This window comes from Psammomys obesus, unplaced genomic scaffold (genome assembly GCF_907164565.1).
Source record: "Psammomys obesus unplaced genomic scaffold, mPsaObe1.curated_primary_1811, whole genome shotgun sequence".
Classification (NCBI taxonomy): Eukaryota; Metazoa; Chordata; class Mammalia; order Rodentia; family Muridae; genus Psammomys; species Psammomys obesus.
Genome location: NW_026585698.1, coordinates 14,538,606 through 14,562,044, shown reverse-complemented (window position 1 = coordinate 14,562,044; position 23,439 = coordinate 14,538,606). Strand labels below are relative to the sequence as shown.

The following is a 23,439-nucleotide window of genomic DNA, read 5'->3' as shown; positions in this document are numbered from 1 at the left end:
ATGATTTTAAAAAAAGATTAACAGCCCAGAGTCCAATCTCTGGATAGAAAAATCAACCCCAGAAAGTCGCCCTCTAACCTCCACACATGTGGACTGGCACACATTTCCACATCCCAAACACAAATCATACACACAATAATAAGTAAAATAAAAAATTTAAAACTCAAGAAGATTACTACCTCCCCTGAACATATCATCTAGAAGTTCTAACCAATGAGAGTAAAAATAAACTTAATGCAGAAAATACAAAACAAAAATTAAGCTAAAATACAGTTTAAAAAAAACAATAAAGCAAAAGGTTTTCACAAAACGTTTTATTTCCTTAGTTGCTATTTCTTATAAATAACTTTGGCAACATTAACAAAATAATGACTTTTATTTGAAAGAACAAGCAACAAACTTCCGAGTAACAAAATAGTAATCTTGACAGATAAATTTAATACACGTACAAACAAAACAAAGTGACACTGCTTTAAAAATAGAGCTATCAATATAAAACAGAAAGCTTCCGAAAGACTCAGCTCACTATACTTCTTTGTGTAATAGGCACAGAAATGGACTTAAGCTAGCTCACTTCTAAGACAGAACCGAAGTGATTTCTTCCTCAAGTTCTGTGACTAGGAAACTCAGCTAGACAGCAGAGGGAAGAAAGGTGCAACGCGAGGTAAACTGCCTTCAGAGAGAAGGAATAAGCAGGACTTCACAAGCGGGAGTTTCCAGCCCCTCTCGAAATCCTGACGAGCTTAATTTAACAGAGCACATGTGAGGTAGCAAGCCATGCAGGCTTAGGGGAAAGCACTGTGACGAGAGAGCAGCTGTGCAGCCTTTGCATCGGGAAGAAGAAACAGGAGTTTACTAGAGGAATGACAAGGCCAACTGATCAGAACAGCGAAGCAGCGAGGAGAGCGGCAGGGAGCATGGCAGCCCAGGGAGACAGGTGGGCAGGAGACAGAGCGCTGGGCCTCCCTTAGCAGTAAACAGTGGCCTGTGCTCCTCAGGAGCATGATTTACTGAAACAGCAACTACAGCAACGGTGCTGGCGACACTAAGCACAGGTCTAAGGTGGCTTATTTTTACCACAGACAGTACAGAAGTCTGCAGATTCCTTTCAGAAACAGCGCGGTTCTCCACCTGAACAAATGGAACAAAAACTTTCTACAGCCAAAGGAAAGGTACAAGATGAAAAGTTAGTGTGCCTTGTCCCAAAAAGACACTCACTGAAGAGGCCAGGGCTGACCCTGAACTCCAGATCCACCTGGCCCCAGCCTCCCAAGAGCTGTTATTACCAGTGTGTGCTACCACAACCAGCAAGATAAGGTACCTTTAAAGAAAGGAACAGGAAACTCAAGAGATTTTCCCAGTGACTATAACCAGCATGCGTCCAGACTCCTTCCTTGAAGGATGGACAGAAGCCACTGGTCGTCTGGGCTGGAGATGGAGGAGCAGAACAGTAGGCAGCACTGGGCCCGACTCAAGGAGACAGCCCTGGAAATTTACAGAAATGGCCAATGCTACTGAAGCTGCTGAAGACCAGTCTCCAGGGGGTGTCTACAGTTCTATGAAGGGCTGTTCCTCCATAGGACAGTGGCCGACTAAGTAGTACGACATATTACATGGGAGAAGACAAGTCTTCATTTAGGGCATGCCAATGCACACTGAAGTGCTTCAAGTAAGACCCAAGCAGTATTAGTGTGGTCAACTGGGAAATTACACATACAACAAAGGGAACACTGTTCTAGAATCACTTAAATACGAAGAAAGATACAAATTGTGACTAGGGATCTAGTTAAGTGGCAGAGCCCTTACCTGGTACATGTAAGGCCCTGGGCTTAATCCCTAGCACCAAGGGGGAAAAAGCACCATGGCACCAAACCGCAAGCTTCACATATTCAATTACCACAAAACACACGTACTGAAAATGTACTGAAAACACTACATAGAGGGCTTAAATTCTAGTCGCCCTGGGTTTTTTGTTTTTGTTGTGTGCGTGTGTGTGTGTGTGTGTGTGTGTGTGTGTGCGGGCGCTATGTCCAGTATTATAGTATTATTGGGCAAGTTCCTATTACAGCTTGAAAGAGAACTAAGTTCAGCCCAAGCCACTCACCCATGCTACACCACTTAAGAAAATGTCTCTCAGAACGGGGAAAAAAAGTCTCTCTCCTTCTATAGCAACCACTGCTACTGGAATCAATACACTTCAAGCTAAAAATGCCAACGCTTCTTTCCCCAGGAAAGGACAACTTGCTTTAGTGCTGTGGCCCATAAGAATATGGCCAGTTCATTCTTCAAACACAGCTAGCCCAGATGGGACAAAGAGTGAATGGATCCAACTACACTAGGCATCAAGCAACAGAAGTCAGTGGACAAGTTCCCACCTTACTAATTACTGTTGCTGCTTCAGCGCTGAGGACACACAGCTGTGCTCTTAATGTCTGTAGAGGTCTTTCACAAAACGCCGGCACTTTACAGGGATGGCTTGGCCTCCTTGGATACTCTCATGGCCAGGGTTCCTTCTTTGGCTTCAAGGCTGGAATCAGTGTGTGCCTGTCCACTTACCCATGTTATACCCCTTATGAAGATGTCTCTCAAAACAGAAAGAAAAAAAGTCTCTCTCCTTCCCGTAGCGAACATTAACTGCCTATAGATCTTCAGGGAGCGGCGGGGCCTTGTTAGCCCCATCAAACTCCAAACTCTGATGTGGAAGAGCTCTCGATCTTAGACATTACATGAAATACTAATAATTAAGTTTAATCTGTTTCCACTCACGTGGATACAGATACACACAACTTCCTTGTGTTAAGCCAAACACTTAACAAGAAAAGCAGATGGATATGAAGTAATGCTCACAGTTCATTCAAATGTGCTGTCGACTGGGGAATGGGGTGGTAGAGCACTTGCTTACTGTGAGGCTTAGATGCAGCCCCAGCACTAAAGGAGAACAAAACAAACCCTCACAACATGAAAACAAAACAAGAACTCCCCTTATCACCAAACTGAAGAAAAACCGATTATTCATCAGCTCATCATCTTTTGCACTAACGAATAACAATGTATGGTGTGTACTCTTGTCTCTACGCAGGGCTCTGGGTTCCGGCATAGGACCAATGGGATGGTTTTGAAGGTCTGCCTTGAGATCTGGGGGAAGCTGGTTCTCAGTCAGTTGTGCTCACAACAACGGATGCAGCCTTCACAGACTCTGACTGGACAGGCTCCAGGGACACCTGAATCACGACCTCCGTCTCGGGAGGCAACCCTTCCAGCTGCTTAGGCTTCTTAAACATCTGGTGACACTGGGTCTTGTGCTCCATCTTCTCCTTGAAGGTTAAAAACCGCAGCCGACACTTGGAGCACGGGTGACCAGTCTTTTGCCAGTGGCCCCTGTAGTGACTTAGGTATGGCATCCCAGTTTTGAAAACTTTAAGACAAAATGGACAGAGTAAGTTCTTAGTGTTTACATGGCACTTTCTGAAGTGTGTCTCCACATCCTCGAAGACAGACGATCTGTACTTACAAACCTGACACACATAGGGCATCTCCCCGGGCTTATGAGTGTCCTTCATGTGCTGTAGAAGAACTTGATCGGTCTCAAATGACAACTCACAGATCCTGCAGACCCTGGAAGGGTCTGGAGCCGTGTGGACACAGGCCACGTGACACTCCAGCTGCAAGGGGGAGGTGAACTGCCGGTGGCAGTGCTGGCAGGCGGTGTGGCTCCCCCAGCCGCCACTCCCCTGCCCCTCTAGTTCCAAATGATGTTTGGTGTGGCTCATAAATTTAATATTTTTTAGAGAGTTCAAGCAGCTGGGGCATTTAAAGGTTGTGTGAGTCTTCTTCTGGTCTGGCTGCCCATCTCCTTGATACTGTCCATAATAGAAGTCACTAAGTAAGAGGGTCAGACTTCCTTTCTTGGGGTCAAAGGCCTCTTGACTTGCTAGACTTGGAGAGTCTGCTTCCACCAATCCATTTTCCTGGTGAGGCTGAGAACGGACAGAGTCCTCTGAGAGACGGGCTCCATTCACAAAATGGTTTGATGAGTTGGGAACATCAAAGGTGGTTTTCTTCTGCTGAGGATTTGAGGTATGGTGCACAGTACCTGAAGGGGACAAAGCTGAAGAAGGTGCTACAACTTCAACATTCCGTCCAGGGCTTACGACATTTCCTTTAGAAGTAGAATGGCACGGCGATACGTACAAACTTTCATTCAGCTCTCCTCCTGAAAGTGCTGCCCTCGCTGGGCTACGCTTCGAACCTGAGAGTGTAGCCAAAGGCGAACTACACTTTGAAGAGCTACTAGGCACAACTTGCGGCGAATCGCTTTTATAATCAGGTTCGGACAAAGGCTCAATAATAATAGGACTATCTGTTGATCTTGATTCAGCTGGAGACGCCGGCAGGACAACCACCGTCTCTGATATGGGTGCAGCAGGACTTGAGGGCCGCAATCTTTGAGTAGTGCATTTTCTAAGCCCATCATGCTTTCTTTTTAACCATGAATCTGGGGTGACTCTGTTCAGAATGTTTGATTTGGCTGGTTTTGAATTTGAAGTCATTCCTACAAATATCAGTTCAGCATCTTCATTTACATGCTCTGCCCCTACAAAGATGAGCTCCGCATCTTCATCGTGGGCTTGACTGGGTGCTTGTAAACTCCGTTGTGGTTCTGGATCTTGTTCTGCATTGCAGAACATGAACGGTTGCTCCATTTCTGCTGTGGTTCCTGGCAGGTGTGGCCACAATTACAGCGCTTCCTCTATACACTCTGCCACCTGAGTGCAAACACAGCACACATCAGTGAGCACAGAAAAGGACTTCTCACCAAAGACTCTGAGGTGGTTATACACATCATGGACACTCACCCAGTGCCGCCACCATCCTACCCCAACCTTCCAGGCCCAGACCTGGGCAGATGGCACATCCATGGTCTCTCCCGACTAGTGTGACCCGGGACTATCACACAGCACCACCTAGCCAAGCAGCCCTCCAGACCCTGGCAGAAGCCGCATCAGAAAGCTCCTGTAGATGGATCCTCCCACCCCCAGTTGCCTCCTCTCACAGTCCCCAGTCCCCAGACTCAGGCCCAGCTAAGAGCCAAATAATCCTTCTGTGTTAGTGAGTCTGAGCAGGTCCAGGTGTGGCTCCATCTCCAAGCTATCTCACCAAGGCCCACTGTGTGCTCTTCACCTCAGTCTGACCACGTCCCTGAACCTGACTGCCCTCCAGGCCCAGCCCCAGCCAGGAGCCACTCTAGAGGACGTTCTTGGCCTTCACCCAAGCAATCTCACCCTACTCTTCAGACCTCTGCACCACATTGGTTACCAGTGAACTGGAGCTAGCCCAGTCTCTCCAGTCCATAATCAACACTCGGTAGCTCAATGACTAACCTGCTCATTCCTACCTGTCTTGAAATCAACCAGGCTCAGACAACAGCAAAAACAAACAAACAGAATCAAACTTCTCTACTCAACATCAGATACACAATCTACAAAACAAACAGTATGGAAGTCCAAGACAGTATGTGTCCCTTGAAGACCACCAGTCCTAGAGAAATGCCGAGACTAAATACAGAACTTAAAAGAACAATTATAAGCAATCAAAGAATTCGATGAATCCAAAGAGGCTACAGGCAAACACCTCAAGAAACATAAAGAGGGCAGAGTAAGGAAAGGATAGAGAGAACTTATCCTCCAGGAGGAGGCTTCCAGGTCAGTTCTGGCTCAATTTCTCCAAGTCCTCTTCACAAGTGCATGGTGGCATTCTACTTTGCTCTGCTGCTGAGACAGACAACATGACCACAGTCAGCTTAGAGAAAGCAGGAGTTCCCTTCATCTCACAACTTCCAGGTCACAACTGACCACTTCGGGAATCCAAGACAAGGACATAGGACAGGAGTTGAAGCGCAGACCATGGATAATGTTGCTTACCAGCTTGCTTCTCTAGACCATCTCCCTTCAAGCCACCTCAGTCTCCTTTTCATGTGGCAAGCAGAGTGAAACCAATCAGCTTCCACCACTGCTCAGCTCAAAACCCTCCACTGACTCTGACTCATTCAGATGAAGGTCATGAAAAAGTAACCTTCATTTGCCAGAGGTAACTGTCTCAGAGGCTCACTGCCTCTGTCTGCTAACCTAGGCCTAGTCCTGGAAGCTTCTAGCCTCCATACAATTCAATCTAGGCCTAGAATGTTTTCAGCCTCTGAGACTTACTGCTGAATACACTCACCATTTCTTGTAAGACTGAGCTCATACCTGGCTGGTTCAACTCAGCTGTTCTGGCTCAAACTCTTCCCCCAGCTGACTTACTCTATCTGGCTTTTCTCTCGGCCCCTGAATTGCTCTTCTGACTCAAACTAACTCCAGCAATCTTTTCTAATCTTCTGGTTCCTTCTCATTCTCTGGCTCATTCTGTTTTCACCTGTGTCTAGCCTTTTCTCTTATTCAACCTCTCTCTGCCAAACTCTCCTAGTTAAACTGGCTCCTCTCTCCTTAAGTAGCTTCTTTTTCCTCTCTTCTCAGAAGAGTGGGACATATCCTATTCTGTCAAATCTTCTCTGATTCGTCACTTTTTCTGCAACTCAATTAGACACCACTTTCAAACATGGGTGTTTCCTTCTACAAACTAACTTTACCTTCATTGTTTCGAATTAAAGGTATGTACCACCACACTTGAACCTAAGCTTTTCTCTACCTGAAATTTGCTCTATACCAGGCTGGCCTTGAACTTAGATCTACTTGCTTGTCTCTTGGATTAAAGGCAAGTGTGTATTCCATCTGCATCAAACAGATCTAGAAGGTCTTTGGGTGTCATCTCTTCCCAGAGCAGCCATGTTCTGAATTAAAATTCCTCTACAAAGTTGAGTCCGTCCAACACCTACCAGACTGTATTTCCACCCCCCTGAAACAACCTACAGTTTCCCTCATACTTTTCTTCCCCACCTACTTCCTACCTCATCACCCAAATGATGGTAACTTCCTTACACAAACCCACACGCAGAGGTAGAGAATTTAAAAAGTGAAAGTACTAAAAAATAAAATGAACACACATGCAAAAAACAGGGGTTACATGTATGTAGATATGTGTGTGTGTGTGTAGGGTTTTGTTTATTTTTTTAAAATGGGGGCTCACTACATAACTCTGGCTAGCCCAACCTTAGAAACATCTTGTCTCTTTGTCCCAAGCACAGAGATTACAGACAGACTATCATACTGGCCCTCTCCTTGCAACTTCCTGAACATGATAAAACATTGTGGCTTGCTTAGACCCTTTTATGTGCTCTTCCTTTATGAACTCTCTTCATCCAGACACCTGCATTCTGGATCCTCACCACATTTCTCAGTGAGGTCCTCAAATACTTCAACCCACCTAACTCACATTCCCAAACCCATTTCCTTCCTTGGTCACCTCCAATTTCTATCACCATTTACCATGTTATAAAATTTACTTATTTATCTTGATTTGTTCCCCTTGTCCATCCAGTTGGAGGGGAAAAAAACAACACCTCAAAAGTCAGGGATTGTGATTTTTTGATAGTGACAGTGACATCACCAAAACAAATGGCAGTGCCTAAAGCACAGATGCAGCAAATACAGAATTTGTTAAACAAGCCAATGAGAGTTAGGTAGTAACTCTCACTACTAATAACATCTGATTACTAAAACAGATTACAGTCCAGTAATTCCACATTTTCTACAGACTTAACTTGAAGAACTTTGTCCAAATCAGAAATTCTGGAGGCTAATAAAGGATTTGCAGCAGCTGGAATTTTATAACGTTTTAACCAAAATCCTGTTAAAGTAAATTCTACACATAAGCACACATAAATAATTGGGCACAGCATGTAATTTCATGAGGTCAAGTATAGGTTGCCGTATACGGTGACTTCCAAGCCAGCAAGATCCAAGATCCTGCCACAATAAAATTTAAAAAAAAATTTTTTTTAAAGCTGTTCAATGGCTAGGCTTAGCAGTACACACCTTAATCCTAGCACTTGGGAGGCAGAGGCAGGTGGATTGCTTGTGAGTTTGAGGCCATAGTGAATTCCAGAACAGCCATGGCTACATAATGAGACTCTATCTTGGAGAGTTTAAAAAAAAAAAAAAAAAAGACTGTTCAAGAAATTACTACTGGTACTCTGAAACACTGCTACAAAACTGCTACAAAAATTAGCAAATTCTGAAGATCTCTTAAAAAAACCATTTTGATGCAATATATGGCCTTCAAACCAACATCTTCTAGTTAATTACATTTTTCTTTGCTTATTTTCTGTGGGTGTATGTGTGGGCACACGAGGAGGTCACAGGACAACTTATGGGAAACTCCTTCCACTGGAAAGGCTCTGGAGATTGAACTCCAGGTGTCACACATGGCAGCACTGTACGCCTTTACCTGCTGAGTCATCTCAATAGGCCCAACACAGCCTTATCTATAATAACTAAACTAGCACCTAATACAGACCATACATGACACAGTATGTACATTAGTATCTAACTTTGTAGCATTTATGCCTGTAAATATATATATAAACGTGTGTGTGTGTGTGTGTGTGTGTGTGTGTATACACTAATGAAAGAATTTGAAAGCACTTTTTTTTTTTTTTGGAGTCAACAAGGCTTATTCATTTTTTATACAGCTGGGCAGTTTGTCTCAACCTAAGCACTACTGACATCTGGAACCAGGCAGTTCTTACATGGGGAGTTTTTAGATGGTGCCTGACAGCATCCTTGACTTCTGTCCATTACGTACAAGCCACGAAAACCAAAAATAGCTCTAAGCATTAGCAAACGTTCAGTGGGAGAGACCCAGCCCAAATCCAACGCTGTTCCCAGCACCCACATGGCAGCTCACAACTGTCTGTAACTCAAGGTTCCAGTAGATCTGACTCCCTCACACAGACTTACATGCAGGCCAAATACCAACACACATAAACAAATAGTTGTTGGTCATAGTCTTATCACAGCAGAAACGAACAAAAATCTAAATCAAATGACTGATATTCTTTCCAATATAATAAATATCAGATGATAATTTCAGAACTAATATGGGTATCAGGCTTATGTAAAAACAAATTTTATAGCCCTAAAATTTTTATTATTTTGAGGGCTTACATAGACCCTAAAAAACATGTTTCCCGGGATTAGATAATAAGATTCTATCACAGAAGAGGTTCTAATGACTCCACCAGAAAACTTTTGGAACTAACAAGCACTTTTAGCAAAAAGGCAGAGTATAAAATTAACATAAAAAAAAAATCTCTGTAAGCTAATTTAGAAATATAGGGTTTCTTGTTTTGTTTTAAGTTTAAACAGGAGCATCCTGATACATGGGTGAACAAAAATTCCTCTAGAAGACATGGTTTATTAAATGAAGAACCTCAGGCCTTGGAGTAGGAACACCCATCCACGGGTTACTGGTGCAGAAAACTTTAGAGGCTCCCCAAACAACACAGGCTACTGTTATTGCCCCACTGTTTACCCTAGCCAGATGTGAAGACCTACTGCTGAAGACACCCCACAGCTTGGCAGCAGCATACAAAAAAATCACGCTTGAACTGACTGACCTGGAAGCTTCCCCTCTGATGGCTTTCAGCGCTGCAAGGTGCTATCCTGGCCACCAGAAAAGAAAAACCTTTCTTGCATTTGTCTACTGGAGGGCTCTGCATGCTACAATGCTAATCTGCCAGAAGAGTTGTGCCTACTGCTTCAGTAATGATGGCTGTGTAACACTGGCCTGTTCCACAAGATGTAATTCATGCCTCAATTGTGAACCTGGTCAAAAGACCATGGCTGGGAAGGTCACAGGCCCTAGGAGGGAAACTTCCTATTGTTTTACTAAATAGATACGTTGTTCCACCTTCCAAATATCGGTATTTATACTTATAGATCAATGTTATTCAGTGTTGGTCCAAGAAGCTTCTTCTTGTAGTAGGTAAGTCGATGCAGAGACTCATAACTGCACACTCAAACCATAAGCCTAAACAAACCTTAAGGTGCTTTGCCAGGTAGTTTGTCATAGCAGCAACAAAAAAACTAATATAGCAACAAATTAAAAATTGGGCAAAATATTTTAATAAGCATTTCCCCAACAATGATGTAAGGTAGTCAAGAAATATATGAAAGTATGCTCAACATCACAAAAAGAAATGAAAATTAAAATTATTAGATATCGCCTCACATCAACTAGAATAGCTATTAAAAACAGCTATTTTTTAAAAAAAGCAAATTTAAAAACAGTAAGTAACTGTTGGCAAGGACATAGACAAACTGGAATACTCATGCTGTAGAACTGTAAAATGATGCAACTGTTATAGAAAACAGCAAAGACATTCCTGAGAGGAAAATGTTTTAAAGAACCATCACATAAGCCAACAGTCTAACTTCTAGTTATACACTTAAAAGAAATGAAAAAGTCTTAAAATGGTTCCAAAATTAACTACTTTCCTGTCAGTGTTTACAATGTGACCAGAGGCTTCTCTTCTGCCACCATGACTTCCTTGACAGGTCAGACTATAAGCAGCATGCCTACATGATAAAAATCCTAGGCAAAGTAGGACTAGAGGGGACATAACATAACATAATAAAAGCCATATATGAGAGACCCACAGACAGCACTATCCTAAATGGAGAAAAAGCTGAAGCAATTCCATTCCAGTCGGGAATGAGACAGGGATGAACACTTTCCCATCCTTCTCAATACTTTGCTTGAAGCGCTAGCTGAAGCAATATAGGAAATGAAAGCAGCAGAAAGAATACAGATAGGAAAAGAGGAAATCAAACAATTGCTCTTAGTAGAAGACATATTATAATACAATAGGTCCCAAAAATTCTACAAGAAAACTTCTTGACACAATAAACAATTTCAGCGCTGTGAAAAGACACAGAATCAACTGGCAAAAATCAATAGCTTTTTTTAATAACAAACAACATATACAGGAGTGTTATAGTGGCCCACCACGCAGGACCTCAGACACAGTTTACACACAACTGAAAGTCTTCATTTCTTTCAGCCAATTGGAACTATACTCATGTATCCAGGACCCAAGTGAAGGGCTGAGCATTTAAACTAAGGGGATTTTAAAGGCAAAAAAAAACACAAGTCTGCTATCTCTTAGCAGCTGCAGGGAGAGGTTTGTGCAAGCAAACAGCTTAACAGATGCTAAGATAAGCAGTTAGCTGAAAGGAGAGGTTTTACACAAGCAGACTGTTTAACAGAAGCCAAGATAAGTTAGCTGGTACATCTTGACGTTGGGCTCCCAAAGTAGATTTGGATAATTTCATACAGGGCTCTCCATCAAGATTAATTCTAGCCAAATCTAAAATGGCCTCAGCAAAAATACAAGATAGAGGAACCTCTGTTCTGTCTTGTCATCACATCATCATGAGCACACTACCATCAAAAAAAATAAAATATCCAGGAATAAACCTAAACAAAAAAATTAAAGACATCTACAATGAAAACTTTAAGGCTCTAAAAAGAAGAAATAAAGACACTTAAAAAAATGGGTTGGAAAGACATTTCATTATTCAGGATTAATATCCTGTTCTATAGGATACTAAAAGTCATCTACAGATTCAATGCAATCCCAAAATTCCTCTCATTCTTCACATACAGAAAAAAACATATTCTAAAATTAAATAAAACCACAAAAGACACGAGATAGGCAAAATAATCCTGAACAAAATGAACAGTGCTGGAGAAATTATTATACCAGATCTGCTTTGTTTTGTTTTAAAGTTTCTCTGTGTAGCCTTGGCTGTCCTGGACTTGCTATGTAGACCAGGTTAGCCTGAAACTCACAGAGATCCACCTGCCTCTGCCTCCCAAGCACTGACACTAAAGGTGTGCACGACCATGCCTGGATACAGTAAGTGATCTTAGGGTATATTTTATATCAGCACACACCTTTAATCCCAACATTTGGGAGGCAGAGGATCTGTGAACCCATTCTAGTATATAGAGACCTTGTCTCAAAACAAAACAAAACAAAAAACTTAAAAAAATAAAACAAACAAAAAAGATATATTCCAAAGCCATAGTAATGAAAACAAGACAGTACTGGCACAAAAACAGACACAGACCATTGGAACAAAATCAAAGATCCAAACATGAGAACATGTAACTTCAGCCACTTAGTATTTGACAAAAATGCCAACATAAACGGAAGAAAAAAAAAGGATTTTAAACACATGGTGCTGGGAAAACTGGATGTCCATAAGCATAAAATGAAATTAGACCAATATCTAAACCCTTCAAAAAAACTAACACCAGTGGACTCCCAATGCACAAAGATCTAACTGTGAAACACTGAAACCACAAGAAAACAGGCAGTACCCTGCATGGTCTAGGTGTAGGAAAACACCTCTGAGTAGGACTCATTTTCCCAAGAATGAAGCCAACAACTGACAAGTGGGACTTAAAACTAAAGAGCTTTTGCACTGATAAAGAAACCATTAAGAAGAGGAAGCCCACACAATGATCTATGCCAGCTATTCATCTGACAGAAGATTCATTTCTAGAACATACGCAGAACTCAAGGAAACATCAAGTCCAAAAAAAAAAATAAATAAAATAAAAATAAAAAGTAAAAGTAAAAATGCCATTCAAGAAAAGGACTTCAGACCTGAACAGAGAATTTTCAAGAAAATAAAAATGGCTAAGAACGAGAAACTAAAAGTCTCCCAACGAAAAAAAAGTCCAGGCCCAGATGGATTCAGCACAGAATTCTTCCAGACTTTCAAAGAAATAACACTAGTATTACTCAAACACCCATGAAGCCTCACCAGTATGGATCCCTCACCAACTCAACATGCTCTCAACCAGGACAACACCAACAGTATGCTAATGTGGAAGAGGAAAAGCTCCTGAGTCCTTAACCCTACCCCAGGAAGAACACCAACTGGTCAGACCTGAAAACATACACAAGCAACATTACACAGACTTAGCAGGTCGGATTTATGTAAGAGAGCAGGGGAGGTACATGGGAGGACTTGGAGGGAGGAAAGGAGGAAACCACACAATTATACTGTAATTTCAAAAAAAAAACCTTTAAAACACTGCACAAAAGTTAAAGGTGAACACTGCTCCCTACTGTTGTTACCTGATGTATCAAGCTGACCCTAAGGTACTATTAATAACGCCTTAGAATTCTTGGGGTCAAAAAGCCAGAAATCCGGCTTGTGCAATCAGGCTGAAACCAAAGCACTTGGGAATGTTGTCCAACCAGGAGTTCAAGGTCACTCTCAGCTACATGAACTACCCGGGGATATTCAAGACCCTTCCTCAACAAATGGGGTGCGGACTTCTCCAACTTAACATTTTACTGCAGTAGCTGGATCTCAGGCTGTATGCATCAACTCATCTGTGCCTCCTACTGATAAAAGAAAACAGAGAAGTACCTTCACAGAGCAGCCATACTGTTTCCTCTCTCCAAGATTTCAGGTGAAGGGTTTAACCACCACTTGAGGAAGCAACTTGGAAGGTTCCTGAATTACAGCAATACTTTGCCTGAATTGATCAGAGCCATTCAGAAAAGAAATTCCAAACAGAAGTTTTTTTGTGTTGTTTTGTTTTTTTGGTTGTTTTGTTTTGCTTTTGGAGACAGGGTTTCTCTGTGTAGCCTTGGCTGTCTGGAACTTACTCTGTAGACCAGACTGGCCTCGGATTTCACAGAAATCCGCGGTAAACAGAAAGAGAGAGAGAGAAAAGCCCTAAGATTTCGTTACACTATTCATGTTTTTTTACTTCTTCGCTCCCTACCAGTTATTTACCGACTTCTTTTGTTTCCTTTGCTTTGATGCAAAACCTGTTTACAGGAACTGGGTGTGAGGCCATCACATCCGGTGTGTGAAGTCCTGGAAAGAGTCAGGGGGCGAGCACTCCCCCAACTAGGTTATTCCCACAACTCTGAGGGCTATTCCCACCGTCTGACGTGCTCCCATCCAACATACCTCGGCCAACAAAACCACAAAACTCACCCGAGCGCTGCTCGAACCAGAACCAGCCAGCGAGGAGACTGTCTCAGGAGCCCGGAGAGCTGCACCGGTGATCAAGGAAGCACACAGTCGCCCAAACACACCAACACGACGTTGCTGTGCGGGAAAGAGGCGAATAAACGGCTTTTAAAATGCTTTAAAGGCCTCCAAGGGCCTGCGGACCTCCCAGCTTACACACGGGCTCGCGGCGCGTTTACCGAGCTGGTTCCCGAGTCTCGCCGGGTGCCGGGCGCCCTCCTCCCCAGGGGCAGGGATCGCAGGCCGGCGCCACCGAGCGCCGCCAGGGGCCTCCTCCGCGAAGGGGACGGCATCGCGGGGAGCAGGCCCGGGCCAGGACGGGGCCCGCGCTTGCCCGCGCCCACGGCCCTCCCCGCCCGGCCGCGCCCACGGCCCTCCCCGCCCGGCCGCCCGCGCAGAGGTCCCCGGCGCCAGCCTCTGCCCTCACCTCCCGCCGCTGCCCGCGACTCCCCGGACTCCGCGGCCCGCGAGGCGCTGCGCGGGAAGCCCCGCACCACGGCCTCCCGGGCCCCGCCGCCCCAACGGCAAAGCCCCGGCCGCCACGCGCCGGCCCACGGCCACCTGTGATTGGCTGCCGAGGCGGACGCGGTCAGCTGCTCGGCCCCGGGCGCAGCGCCGATCCGATTGGTCGCCAGGCCCCGCTCTGGCTCCCCTAGCGGCTGCGGCGGGCGCAGGGGCCAAGCGGAGATGGACAGGGCGGCGGGTGATGCACCCCTGAGGTCTGGGCCCTCAAGGTTTGGAGACCAGCCCGGGCCTTTCTTTCCTCGCCGCTCTCAGGGGGCTGAGGCAGGAGGATTGCGCCTTAGACGCGGCTGCCCAGTGAGAGCCTGTCCTAAAATAGAAAGGGGGGTGGGAGGATGGATGAAGACATCAAGACTGTAGCTCCGCTCGCCAGGGCCAGAGCTGGGGCTCTGCGGGAAATAGTTTGCCCACCTGCTGCACAGCTCCTCAGCTGGTGCCTTCTGCTCAGACTCGCCAGCCGGCTCGCACACTTAGAGTGACCAAGCTGCCCACCTTGAAAGGCATCCCCCTAGAGCTGCCTCGGGGACCAATCCGCACACTGTTTTTATCCAACTGGAAGCAAACTCAGAACAGACGTCCCAGCTTTTTTGGGTTTGGTTCTGTTTTGTTTTTGTTTTAAACTGACCTGGGGGAAAAAAAATCAAAAGATGAATGTCTTTTTGTAGCATGCAAAAATGATATGAAATTCACATTTCATTATTCAGTTTTGGAACATAACTTGTTCATTCTTTTACTTCTTGCCTAGGTTTGTTTTTTTACTGCAACAGAAAAATTTATTGATTACCAGAGACCTTTTTACTGTCTGGCCCTTTAAAAGGTTGGGCCGGATGTGGCTCAGTAGGTAAAAGCACTTTGCCCTAGGACCTGAGTTCTATCCCTAGATCTTAACGTAGAAAACAGCTCTGAAAACTTGTCCTCTGCCAAGTGTGCTGGTGTGCTCCTTTAATCCCATCACTCAGGAGGCTACAGCAGGTAGATCTCTGGGTTCAAGGGCAGCCTGCTCTTCATAGAGAGCTCCAGGCCAGCCGAGGCTACACAGTGAGACATCAGGCTGGCCTCAAACTCACAGAAATCTATCTGCCTCTGGCTCCCAAGTGCTGGGATCAAAGGCATGCACCATCATGCCTGGCCAAAAAAAAAAAAAAAAAAAAGTTTTAATAAAAGAGAAAAAAATTTTCTCTCACCTCCACACATGCATGCATTCATGAACACACACACACACAATGCATACCATAATATGTAAAGTATTTTTTTTTTTTACAAAAAGGAAAGTTTGCTATGCTGATTTGAATAGAAATGACCGCCATAGACCGTGTGTTGAAATGCTTGCCCTATTAGGAGGTGTAGCCTTTTTGTGTCCTGGGGGAGATCTTTAAGGTCTTACAAGCTCAAGTATGGCCAATGTTTCAGTCTTCACTTCTGCCTGTGAATGTAGATGTGGAACTCTCAGCTCCTCCTCTAGCACCTCGTCTATTTGCGTGCTGCCGAGCTTACCGCCATGATGATGATGGGCTAAACCTCTCAACCTGTAACCCAGCCCCAATTAAACGGATTCCTTTATAAGAGTTGCCATGTTCATGGTGTGTCCTCACAACAATAGAAACCCTAAGACATTTGCCCACTCTCAGTTTATTTGCAGCTTTTAATGTGCATGTGTTGTGTATGGAACACATGTGCATCCATGTTTGTACCTGTGTGTACAGATGCATGTATGTGCAGACCTGAGCGAGATGAACCAGACCTAAGATATTGAAAGGATCAGACTAACTTTGTAACCAATATGTCTTCTAAAACCTATAGGCCCAGGTTAAGCTAAAGCCTCGTAGTACTTCTCCAGAGAACAAAGGATTGTGACCCTGGCCATCTGAGGACAGAGATAAGAAAGCAAGCAAGCAACGACCATCGCCCAGCAAAAAGAATGACCAGACTTGTCTGGGAGATAGTGTTTCTTAGCAACCAACCCAGATGGCCTCAAACCTTCTTCTGAGTAGCCCCTGACCTCCAGTCAAAAGATCGCAGCTCCGATCTTCAAGGATGAGCTAATCACCCCCCACCCCCACCTTTAATTGCAGCCACATTCACTCTTAGCTGGACTGAAATTTGAGCACCTAATACTAACCAGTTATCTTAGAAGTCAGTTACCTTTTAGCTTCTTCATACAATCCCAAGTTGCCAAGACTAAAACCCATGAGCTTCCCAGCATTTTTTCCTATAAAAACCCAAGGATTTTGTTTCTTGGGGCCACTCTTTGTTGATTTATAGAATGGCCCCATTGCGAGGAGGCTGAAAAATAAACCTCTTGCTGTTGCAACGGTTTGTCTCTGGGTTTTCTTCAACTGCCTCTCCAGTATCAGACTCATGATTTGAGCCTAACAATATGACTAAAAAGCAAGTATAATTGTTGGTATAGTATTCTTGTAGAATGTATACAATTTACCCTTGTTCATTCAAATGCTGATTTCTCTACCCACACTGTCTGGTTTCAATCCGGACATTGCATTGTGATGTTTATTCTAAGCATCTCCTGTCTTGATGTAAACATGCCACCATTTGATCTCTGTATTGTCAATAAAACAACCAGCCATTGCTGAGCACTGGAGATGGTTGGCAGGAGAGGACTTGAAACCACAAGGACAGATGAACTGGACCTAAGATATGATTAAAAGCAAGTATAAAGTGTAAAATCTGAATGGTAAGAACCTATGCGGGCTTGGAGGTTTAGGATGGAGTAATCATTGCCCAGCATTGTGCTCTAGATTAGCTAAATATATTCTAGTCTTTGTGTGTATATTTGGTGTACAGATTTGGGTATACAGCTGGTTTAGGAATAACCGCAGTTTAAATAAAAGATAAATCAATATTAAACTTTTACCTTCAACAACAAATGGCATACCAATGTGTGGCAGATTTTACAGTAATCTAGCAAGAACTTACATAGAAAGTAAAACTATAGAACAGTTTTTAGTTCTGTTCCTTAAAAACAAAGCAATGGCAGTTCCTAAACTAGGAATTCACAGATTCCTGATTAGGCAGAGCCCTTGCAGAGCATCAAGGCCTCCAGCAGGCTGCAAAAAAACAAAAATTGATACATACAAACCCTAGAGTGGCAGTTTTCTTAAGGTAGAGAAAAAAAGGTGGCTCTTTAACAAGGAAGTTTCTCAAAAGGCAGAAAGCAAAATCCCTTTGAGAAGGGGTTCTTGCTGGTCTGAGGAAGAAACATTTGTGGACCCAATAACTTCTCAGAGTGAGGCAGGGGTCAGGATTCAGTGAGAGAGGCAGAAAAAAACACCTCTCGGTGGAAGCAGGAGACAGAAACAGAGAAGCCTTAAGCATCTGAACTGTTAAGGTCTAGAAGAAAAGCTGGGAGGCTATTTAAACTGCTTTCTCAGGACAAAAACTTAACATAAAGGAAAAAGGCCAGTTTAATAGGTCCAAACAAAGTGTTTTTCCGAGTCAGACAGGCACTCAACAAAGCTGGGGGAGGAGTAGGGATCCAGTAATTCTAAGTTACAGGTGGGAGGCAAAACCACGCCTCTTTTCTGTGAGCTGATAAACAGTGTTATGAGACACATCACAGCACAAAAGAACACAGAACTTATGATCAGGTAAATTGTTTCATGATTACACTTCTATGTTATACACAAATTTTAAGTAAACAAAGCAGACAGGATGAGAGACAATAAAAAACAGACTTCTTGGAGCTTGGCTAATAATCTCTTCTAGGGTTTTAAGACAGAAATAAAGAAAAATTTAGAAATTATGACTATGGTTAAATCCATAGTCCTCAATTTAACTTTAATTATTGGATAAGCCTTTTATGTCTTCTCAAAGGCAGAGGCTTTAGAAAAGATACTGGAAAAACACAAAGAACAACCAGAACAATATGAAGAAAAAAATGAAGGTTGGAAACAGAAAACAAGAGATACAAAAACTTACAGAACAGGATAAACAACAGGAAGATAGGGCAGAGGTTTTAGAAAAGATACTGGATCAGCACAAAGAACAACTAGAACAATATATAGGAAAAATTAAAAGTTGGAAGTGAGGCATAAAACAAGAGATTCAAGAGAGTATTGAACAAAACAAACAACAGAGAGCTAGGTGTGAAATGTGGGTACAGCCCTTAAGAGAGAGTTTAGAATACTAAGTAAAGAAAATACTCAAGCAGAGGTGAAAGATAAAAATACAGAAAACCAACCAAAGGTGGTTAGAAAACAAACGTTGGCTTATCCAGTCAGTATACAGCAGAGACCAGCAGAAGATCCTCCACAGGATTATCACGAAGCTGAATGGCGCCCTATGGAAATGCTAAATCTGAGGAGATTTAAGGAAAGTGTCACTAATTTTGGAACACATTCACCGTTTGTAAAACAGATGCTGACTTCCTGGTCAATCAGAAGTGGAGTAATCCCAAAAGACTGGGAGGATATGCACAGGCAATATTAGAACCTGGGCCATATTTACAATGGCTTTCCATAGTGGAGAGAAGAGGCTAGAGAGATAGCACCAAAAAATAGAGCCAAAGATGTTGGTGTTTCTAAGGAACAGCTGCTTGGTGATGGCCAATATGCTGACACAGATTTACAAGCTGTACATGATGAAGAAACCTTTGCATTATATTGCCTAGCAGTCTTAAATGCCTGCAACAAGGTTGAGGAATCAGGAAAAAGGCTTGAGCCATTCTCTCAGGTCATTCAAAGTCCAAGTGAAACATTCACTAACTTTTTGCAAAGATTGACTTCAGCTGTGGAGAGAAGTATATCAGATCCTCTAGCAAGAAAAGCACTAATAGAATCTTTAGCTTTTGAAAATGCTCATACTGAATGCAAACGGGCAATAAGGCCATTAAGAGGAAGATCTGCACCAATAGATGAATAGATTAGAAATATGATTGATGAGATGGACATTGGAAGAAGGAGAAAACAGGAAACAGGACAGGAGCCTACCACAGAGGGCCTCTGAAAGACTCTACCCAACAGTGTATCAAAGTAGATGCTGAGAGTCATAACCAAAATTTGGGCAGAGTGCAGGGAGTCTTATGAAAGAAGAGGAAGATAGTAAGACCTGGAGAGAACAGGACCTCCACAAGGAGAGGAACAGAACCAAATATCTGGGCACAGGGGTCTTTCCTGAGACTGATAGTCCAACCTAGTAAGGGGAACAGGGACTGTCTCTGACATGAACTAAGTGGCTGGCTCTTTGATCACCTCCCTCTGAAGGGGGGGAGCAGCCCTTGCCAGGCCACAGAGGAGGACAATGCAGCCAGTCCTGATGAGACCTGATAAGCTAGGGTCAAATGGAAGGAGAGAAGGACCTCCCCTATAAGTGGACTTGGAAAGGGGCATGGGAGGAGATGAGGGAGGGAGGGTGGTATTGGGAGGGAATGAGGAAGGGGGATACAGGTGGGATACAAAGTGAATAAACTGTAATTAATATAAATAAAAATTTTACAAAAAAGAAATATTGACATCAGACTTCATTCACCCAGTATGACCTTGATAAGAGACACTACCCCTAAAGACCTTGAAAAATGTCTTAATTGTGATGGACAAGGTTGCTACAAAGGGAGTTACAAGGAAAACCAAAATAATTTTTAAAAGAGAGCCTATGCTTCCTAGGATATGCAGAAGATGTGACAACATTGTTCAACATTGGCCTAGTGAATGTAGAGCAGTAACAGATAAATGGGATAATCCTTTATCAAAAAAACACCCAAGGGGGCCTCTCTCAGGCCCCAATACAGGGCAGGGATACTCCTCCACAAGAAAATTAAACACCACTGCCTGGGAATAAACATTAAAAAAAACTAGACAGTAAGGCCAGAGCACATTCTATAGATAAATAAATATTTTTAAAAAGGGGAACAAAAAACAAGCACATTGGCAAACCTCTATAAGTGATCAAAGGCTAAAATTAAAGATAATTTTAAATAATATTGAAATTAAAGGCATGGTGGATACTGGGGCTAATGTCACAATTATCCTCCTAAATCCTGGCCCACAGATTGGCCACTTCAAGAGGTGGATATCCAATTTCAAGGAGTTGGAACTTTATCTAAAGTAAAACAAACTGTCAGGTGACTTAAATGTACAGGACCAGAAGGTCAAATAGGAAAATTAAGGCCATCCGTGGCTAAGATAGCCATAAACTTATGGGGAAGAAGAGATCTGCTACCACAGATCTTACCACAGAGGCTTTACCACAGATCTTAACATCCTTTGTGCCGATATTTTGTACAATGGAAAACCCAGATTAACATCCCCCCAGTTTCAGAGGCAAGCCAAAAAACAGGTAATACTCCTGATAAATAAGTTAAAATTGTTTTAAAATTCTATCAAAAACAGTTATAGATTGTCCAGGCCGTCCATAAACAAAATACAGTAGAGGCTGTCTTTTCAACTTCATGTTGGGAAGCTACTGCTAATAAAACCCCCACAGCCTTAACACTAAGGTGGTTGGCTGACCAACCTATTTGGATTGAACAATGGTCTATAAGTAAAGAAAAATTACTGGCATAAGAACAGCTAGTCCTGGAACAGTTGGAGGCTCAACATAGAGAGGAGTCCAACAGCCCTTGGAATGCTCCTGTATTTGTCAGCAAAAGAAATCTGGCAAATGGAGGATGTTAGTAGATCTCAGAGCAATTAACAAAATTATTCAGCCAATGGGATCATTACAATCCAGAATCCCATTGCCTTCCTTGTTACCTAAAGAATGGCCTATTATTGTGATTAATTTAAAGAACTGATTTTTCACAATTTTTTACAAGAATATGATAGGGAAAGGTTTGCTTTCTCAGTAACCACCTTGAGGAGAAGCTGTCCAATAAAGAGATATCACTGGAGGGTCTTACCACAGGGAATGTTAAACAGTCCTACTTTGTGCCAATATTTTGTACAACAGCCATTGGGGACAATTCGTAAGCAATTTCCTCAATCAATAATTTACCTCTATATGGGTGATTTCATATTGGCTGACTCAGATACAAAAACATTAAAAAAATTTTTTTTATAAAATAAGTAGAATGTTGCCCTATTGGGGATTACAGATTGCTCCCAAAAAAATACAAAGAGGAGATTCTATTAATGACGTAGGATACAAAATAGGTCTATGGAAAATTTGACCACAAAAGGTACAAATTAGAAGAAACCAATTAAGATCTCTTAATGATTTTCAAAAATTGCCAGGAGATAATTAAGTGGCTACAGCCTACCATTGGTTTAGCTAACCAAAGAGCTAAGTAATTTATTTCAAACCTTACAGGGTGATAAGGACTTAAATAGTCCAAGAATGTTATCAACTGAAGCTGAAAAGGAATTGGCTCTGGTAGAAAGAAAATTACAAGATGCATATATAAATCGTATTGATCCAAAGATGGCCTGTATTTTGGTTATCTTGCCTTCCACTCTTAATCCGATAGGAATTCTTATGCAGAGGGAGGATTATGTTTTAGAATGGATGTTTTTGGCACACAAAATTAAAAACTGAAAACCTATACAGAAAAGCTTTCTGAATTGACCCTAAAAGGAAAAATGAGACTTCATCAATTAGCTGAAATTATGGTGCTTTTACCAATGCTGAGATTGCGTCATTATAGGCAGACAAGGAATACTGGCAAAGAGCTTGCTGTAAAATTTTGGGAGAAATCAACAACAGATATCCAAAAAGCAAGCAACTTCAGTTTATAAAAAGAACCAACTGAGGAAACAAGTTAGGAGCCTGCCACAGAGGGCCTCTGAAAGGCTCTGTTCTGCAGACTATCAAAGCAGATGCTGAGACTTATGGCCAACTGTTGGGCAGAGTGCATGGAATCTTATGTAAGAAGTGGAAAATAGTAAGATCAGGAGAGGACAGAAGCTCCACAAGGAGAGCAACAGAACGAAAAAAAATCTGAGCACAGGGGTCTTTCCTAAGACTCATACTCCAACCAAGGACCATGCATGGAGATAACCTAGAACCCCTGCACAGATGTAGCCCATGGCAGTTCAGTGTCTAAACGGGTTCCATAGTAATGGGAACAGGGACTTCCTCTGACATGAACTGATTGGCCTGCTCTTTAATTACCTCCCCCTGATGGGGGAGCAGCCTTACCAGGCCACAGAGGAAGACAGTGCAGCCACTCCTGATGAGACCTGATAGACTAGGATCAGAAAGAAAGAGAGGAAGACCTCCCCTATCAGTGGACTTGGGAGAGGCATGTGTAGAGAAGGGAGAGGGAAGCTGGGATTGGGAGGTGATGAGGGAGGGGTTAATGGGGGGATACAAAGTGAATAAAGTGTAATTACTAAAAATTAAAATAAAAAATATGTAATAAAAAAACAATAAAAAAAGAACCAACTGGATTCTCCCTCATATAATAAAAGAAACTCCAACTTCTGGAGCTCCCACATTTTATACAGATACCAATAAATCAAAAAGGGTGGATATAAGTCAGAAAATGTGAGTAAAGTGGTGGAGAGTCCTTATGATTCAGTTCAAAACTCAGAATTATATGCAATTCTCTTGGTGTTATCAGATTTTCAAGAGTCTCTTCATATAGTCACTGGCTCTCAATATGCAGAAAGAGTTGTGCATATAGAAACTGCTGATCTAATTAAGGATAATTCAGACTTAACTTCACTGTTTCTTCAATTACACGTAATCAGAAATAGAAATAATCCATTGTATATAACACATATCAGATCTCATACGGGTCTACCAGGCCCTCTAGCACAAGACAATGATGAAATTGAGCAACTATTGATAGGAAGTGTGTTAGAGGCCTCAGAATTTCATAAAAAACACCATGTTAACAGCAAAGGTTTTAAAAGAGAGTTTTCTATCACTTGCCAACAAGCCAAGGAAATTGTGAGAAAATGTCCCACTTGTTCTTTATATAACCAAACTCTACTACCTGTAGGAAGAAACCCTAAAG

General features: G+C 42.8%; 1 protein-coding gene across 1 annotated transcript; it reads right to left on the bottom strand.

The window, feature by feature from the left end:
- Positions 1 to 326: 326 nt before the first annotated feature.
- Positions 327 to 14,546, bottom strand: LOC129670452 (zinc finger protein 280B-like). The gene is made up of 3 exons (XM_055598972.1): positions 14,431 to 14,546; positions 13,968 to 14,081; positions 327 to 4,766 (listed from the first exon to the last, which is right to left on the bottom strand). The coding sequence occupies exon 3, from the start codon at positions 4,701 to 4,703 to the stop codon at positions 3,153 to 3,155; it is 1,551 nt and encodes a 516-aa protein (XP_055454947.1). The 5' UTR covers positions 4,704 to 4,766; positions 13,968 to 14,081; positions 14,431 to 14,546; the 3' UTR covers positions 327 to 3,152.
- Between the last annotated feature and the right edge of the window lie 8,893 nt (positions 14,547 to 23,439).